General features: G+C 31.6%; 1 protein-coding gene across 1 annotated transcript; it reads right to left on the reverse strand.

Annotated features, from left to right (window-relative positions):
- Positions 1-952: 952 nt before the first annotated feature.
- Positions 953-5,943, reverse strand: LOC134696084 (uncharacterized). The gene is made up of 4 exons (XM_063557676.1): positions 5,562-5,943; positions 4,711-4,849; positions 3,288-3,395; positions 953-1,272 (listed from the first exon to the last, which is right to left on the reverse strand). The coding sequence occupies exons 1-4, from the start codon at positions 5,568-5,570 to the stop codon at positions 1,217-1,219; spliced, it is 312 nt and encodes a 103-aa protein (XP_063413746.1). The 5' UTR covers positions 5,571-5,943; the 3' UTR covers positions 953-1,216.
- Positions 5,944-6,214: the final 271 nt, after the last annotated feature.

Genomic DNA, 6,214 nt, shown 5'->3' on the forward strand with positions numbered 1-6,214 from the left:
ACCTTCTTTCTTGTAGAACATCCTGAACCCCGTATTCAATCAACCGAGTACAACGTAAAGAAGTAAATTCGAGCTAGTAATCGGTTTATTTTCTGGAGGAAATGAACTGTTTTATCTTTTCATTATACGACAGAATAATCGTAAACGTCAAACTTTCCCCTCAAAGTGCAAAGTTTTTTACTTTTGTTGGTTGCTTTTATTTTTACCGAGTACAAGTATGTTGACCACATTTTAAGTCTACCGAATAATCATATAATCCGGAGTCAAATGTCGGTAATGAGAAAAACGTCTATTGACTTTAATTATTCTGTTTTGTTTTAATATTAAACTTCTTACAAAATTCCAAATGATTAACAGAAAACATTCATAAACATTTTGTGTAAATGCATAAAAGTAGAATGAAAGGTTTGAGCAGTTCGAGAACACTTCAGGACTAAACGTTGCCTAATTTGAAATGGTAAAGACATTAGTTAACTGTTGATGGTTATATGCTTAAGATGTAAATAGAAAGACGTAGCACGTTTAATAGAAATGTGGTATTTGTTTATGTTTGCTTTATTGCATAACTTAGAAAAGAAACAAAGAGATACTTAGAACAACTGATTTGCTGCTGGCCGAATCTGTATACGAAGTGGTTCCACAATTTTGATATTTTTTTTCTTTTTATAGCTAATCATGCTGAGCACATTTGGGACCAATCTACAGCCAAATAAATGATACATGTATGCGGACCAACTAAAGTTCGTATTGTATTATTTACGTACTTCAGTACACCATTAATTGCCTTAGAGCATTTTATATCACTTTTTCACAGAAGCTGCTACTACAGAATTAAATTTCTATATTTAGCTCTAATTCATATTACAAACTGTTTCAATTAAAAATTCTTACGTATCTCTAAGGAACTAGATTCTAACTTATACAAGATGGCAATAGGGTTAAAAATTAACAACGTACTATATCATACGGGAGTGTGGTAGGACATACAAATTGTCAAGAGTGACTTTCACATATAAAGTAAGGTAAGCAATTTGTGTAAATTATTTTATAATTTCAGTGTAAAAGATTAATCTTACCTTTTGAAGGTCGAAACAACATTTCTGGACACTCAAATCTCTCCTTACCAATGGTAATACAATTTCCATCTGGAAGTTCATATGCCTCTTCAACATCGTGAAAACATTCCGACCTAGTAACTTCTTTGAGTAATCTTCCGTTACATAACACATTTTATCTTAAAAAGTTTCATTTCTTTAACAACTTCGAAATCACCTGCAATTATTATGTTTGTGATATTTGTTAAGCACAGCAAAAACTTAATGTCCATAACTAACCTGTTGTAAATTAAAAAGAATGTTTGATTTGTGGGGGTAGTTTTAGAGAACTTTTGTATACAAATCATAGCTCCTGTTGAATAATTTATGATTTCTGAAAACAAAATAGATATGAAATGAAAAGTCAAATCTGTGTTGTCTGTAATTGCTTACTACATCTTCAATCAGTTCTTTTTGTTATTTTCATTTAAAAAAAAAAAAAAACTCTTTAAATTCAACGTGTTTATTTGAAGAATTAATAATTGGAAAGTTAAAAGAAAAGAAGAGGAAAATATCAAACCAGGATGAATCTTCGAAAGGTCTAGTGATTCCTGTTCTACTAGTGGGTTATGCTCTGTTAGTTATTACAAGTGTATAGTAAGCACCAAGAAGCACTCAATGTTCACATATTCGAGGAAACAATAGCGGTATTATAAGAATGTTTGTTAGAACATCTAAGCTAAGATAATCCTAAGATAGCTTTGATGTGCATGCTGAGACCTGTCGTAAATCGGTCTTAACTTTATCATTATTTATATCTTCAGAATATCTTATTGGACTGATATTAGGACATTTTCGATAAACAGACCAGTTTTCACAATGTTAATATGTAACATTTTTTTTAGTTTTATTTAGATAAATAAATGTCTATTATATACTCCCATTTATATTTTCAAAACAAACGGGTCATTGCTATTTAATACAGTTAATTGCTACCTTAGTTTGCTATTAATAAGTACTGAAATGTGCATTGTTATTAAATGTAATATCAGTATTGAGTTCAAATATAATCTTAAATCAATCCTAATTCTATTTTATTCATACAAATGTGACGTCATTTTTCATTTTATGATGATCTGTTTTCTTATTCAAATGTAATGTCATTTTTTACAATTTCTAATATGACGTCACTTGGCGTTGAGGTTTTTACTTATTTGGATGTGTTGCATTTTGTGGGGTTATGTAATGTATTTCGGTTGTTTCCGGTAAATAGCTATTACCTCAGTTTTATCATTTACATCTTTTGTATAGGCATTTTATAAAATTAACTGTTTGCAAAAGTATAAATTGTTCTAAATAATACGGATGTTCTGGTACCTAACAGAAAACCCTGGCCATTTTTGGCACGGCTTTTTTGAACTTTTAGTCCTCGATGCTATTCAACTTTGTACTTGTTTCGGCTTTCAAACTTTTGTTTCTCTGCGTCACTGGTGACTCTTGTGTGGACAAAATGCACTTCTGGCGTATTAAAATCTTTAAACTTGTTGCCTTTGTTAGCTATTATTCGTGTGTTTCTTTGTCAATTGTGTTCTCCTATTTATTTTTATTGTAGTCCTGTAATGTTTTGTTGTCATTTTAGTGTTATATTTCAAATGGCCATAAAAGAGGGAGGTTTGGCATGCCACAAAACCAGGTTCAACCCACCATTTTTCCTTTAAAAATGTCCTGTACCAAGTCAGAAATATGGCCACTGTTATATTATAGTTCGTTTCTGTGTGTGTCACATTTCAACGGTGTGTTTCCGTTGAGTCGTTTGTTTTCTCTTATTTTTTAGTGTGAATTCACATTCCTATAAGAAGTGTCATGGTACTTATCTATCCCAATTTCATGTATTTGGTTTTGATTTTATATTTGTTATTCTCAAAGGATTTTATCTTATGCTTAGTCTATTTCTGTGTGTCGTTATTCTCCTATATTTAATGCGTTTCCCTCAGTTTTAGTTTGTTACCCCTATTTTGTTATTTGTCCATGGATTTATGAGTTTTGAACAGCAGTATACTACTGTTGCCTTTATTTATACATTGATGCAGTGATAGTGAAACATGTGTGTGGTCATCTTTTGATGAACTGGCATGTTGAATAACGGTCTCTATTTGTCGTTAAATAACCCCCCCCCCCCCCCCAAAAAAAAAAAATAATAATATGAGAAATTCATAATATATATTCAAAAAGTGTGGCATGATTATATTATACCAGTAGTTACAAAATCGTGTCCTTTTTCATATAGCAGAAACTGCAAATATGATGTAAGGTCTCTGCCTCCTATATCTAGTCTTTTAACGGCAGGTTGTACACAATATCCTGGAAAAGCACATATTTAAAATGTAGGGCAATAAAGTCGAGGGAATGTTTAAATAAAAGATGATGTTTTCCACTTTAAGAATATGATTATTTATTCATGAAGGCAATTACTTTAACTTGCCCTCAAACAAGGATATTAATAATCTGACCTTAATTAAAGAGGTATGAAACGAGTGACGGGTGAAAACAGGGGAAAATAAAGTTAATTCATTTTTAAAACCAATGTATGAATCCTCTTTGAAGAAAAGTATGTGTACAAAATTTCATCATTTAATTTGGTTTTTTTCGCAGATTTATTACTTACAATACATCTATCTCTACAATAAGTAAGAATCAAAGATTTAGTCGAATATCAATATATAACTTGTACTACAACCACGAATCGAATATCTTAATCTAGATACATGTATATACACATATCAAAATGTTGTGGCCTTTTGTTCAGACAATTATTTATATATCTTGTATATGACTTGTATAAATGTCGAGATGTTTTAGCCTGATTTTTCAAAAACGAACAAAAATATGAACAAATGCAAGGTGTCTTGTAGTAGTGTTGTACGAACGAACTACTTTTTAAGATATGATATACATGATTTACATTGTTCATAGAAGTAATTTGTTTGCCAGTATTTCAATTATTTGACAAAAGGGATCAATTAAAGTGGTTTACTACTTTGATGATACTGTTAAATAACTGTGCGTTGACATGCTAATGGAATTAAGTATCCTAATGCAATTTTTATGTAACAATTTTTGTTCATTGGTTAAAAGTTGCCGTCTAATCCACAGTTGACAAGGCGTAAATTAGGAGGGATCCGCCAATTTGAATTGATTGAATCAACAAATGTTCGAATACTGCTATATATCGAAAATAAAACAACACCTTCCTCGAATTCGCCCTTATAATGTAATTTTATCCGAATTTGAAGCACAATATCCTCCAATTTGTAAGTTTTCGTTTGTATGACGTCACGTTTCCCCATGACGTCTTTGCACCAAAATCATTTATAAGTTTCGCAGATTTTTTTTTTATTTGTCAAATTTAGACATTTTATAAAGTTAAATCGTATTATCTTTTATTGTAATGCATGATAATTGGAATAACAGTACTGTAGTTGAAGAGTTGCCACTGTCAATTTTGATTTGACGGTCGCAAATCTCCGTTTTACTGTCTCCGCTACGCATCGCCAGTAAAACTGCATTTGCCACCGTCAAATCTACAATTGACAGTGGCAACTCTTCAACTACAGTACTGTTATTCCTTAAATGAAAAATAACCGACAGTGAAAAGTGACATATCTTGTCATCTTACCTTCAGAAACAGGAACAATATGTGTAACGCCATCTCTTACTTCAAGCAGGATTACATAGCCTCTCCCCGACCAGTAACTTGACAAAACACCTTGCATGCTCACGTAAAATGCTGGTACTTTAAACTTTTCGAAAAATATCTATATAAAATATAAAATATTTGTATATGAGTTACATGTCCAGCTTTACATTAAAAAAAACTATTGTCCTTAGACAACATTAGATAATTTGAAACATCCCAATGATATTGGATGACTGTGGTTTACAATGCTAATACGACATATTCGCGAAAATGAATCCACGTCAATAGTGTGTGTCTTTTGGATCTATTTATTTGACACGTAAATCCAAATTGAAATCAATTCAAACGAAATTTAATTATTATTTAAACAATTAAACGAAAGGTAAAGATAAAAGCGTATACTTTCCTACTGTTGTCAAAATACCATATCTGTATTGCAATTACTAAAAAATGCTAAGCAAGTAAGAGGTAAAGCAAGCTATAACAGTTATCAATGGTACCAGGATTATAATCTAATACGTCATACGCACGTTTCGTTTACATAAGACTCATCAGTGACGCTCAGAACAACACCTGGGCTAATCCACAGTTTCCTACATAAGAAAAAGCCTGTACCAAGGCTGGAATCTGATAGATGTTTTACAATATTTTAAAATGTTTAAGATTTTGAATTAACAGTTTGATAAAGGATTTTTATTTTTAATGATCTTTGAAGTTTGGTAATTTTGTAAAATGGAAACCATACGTCATGACACTCGCATACCACTGACTTCTAAGCTGTGAATTACTTTGACGACTTTACTAACTTGGTGTATGTTTAAGATACATACCTGTGCCATTTTCTCTCTGATATATTTCGAATTAAGTGGAGGTTCTGTAAGGAGAAATGGGTTCTCATCTGGTGGTACCTCTAGATGACTATCGTAAATATTATGCTATATCAGTTCTATGTCGTCCAAGTTTGTTACAATTCCATGTTCTATTGGATAATCCAGGGAAAGCACACCCCGTCTGTTCTTGGCCTCATCTCCTATAAACTGTAATTCAGAAATTATTGCGAGGTTTTTATTATTGCGAATAATGCGACAGAGTTGTAAACGCAATAATTACAACTCGCATTTTGTAGTATTTTCTCAAAATCGTAAAAATTAAATTCGCATTTAAGTTTTAAATGACAAAATCGCAATAAAAAATGCACGCAATAATTTCTGAATTTACAGTAGAATTCTTAAGAATCCATACCCTGAAGCGAGATAAAAACATGAAAAATAACATTGATATAGAGAGAAAAAGGGAAAAATTACTATACTCTTTATAGAGAAAAAGCATTAAAACACGTATTAAACTAGCGCTTCGACACGGATTCTTGCATGTCATATATATGCGACATGTGCAAAGGCAGTTTGGGGACTTTTTTTCGAGACTAGCTTAACTGTACAGCTTTAAACATATAGTATAGCTCTTTATTAGCCTCATTCGGTAT

This window comes from Mytilus trossulus, chromosome 14 (genome assembly GCF_036588685.1).
Source record: "Mytilus trossulus isolate FHL-02 chromosome 14, PNRI_Mtr1.1.1.hap1, whole genome shotgun sequence".
In the NCBI taxonomy this organism is placed as follows: Eukaryota; Metazoa; Mollusca; class Bivalvia; order Mytilida; family Mytilidae; genus Mytilus; species Mytilus trossulus.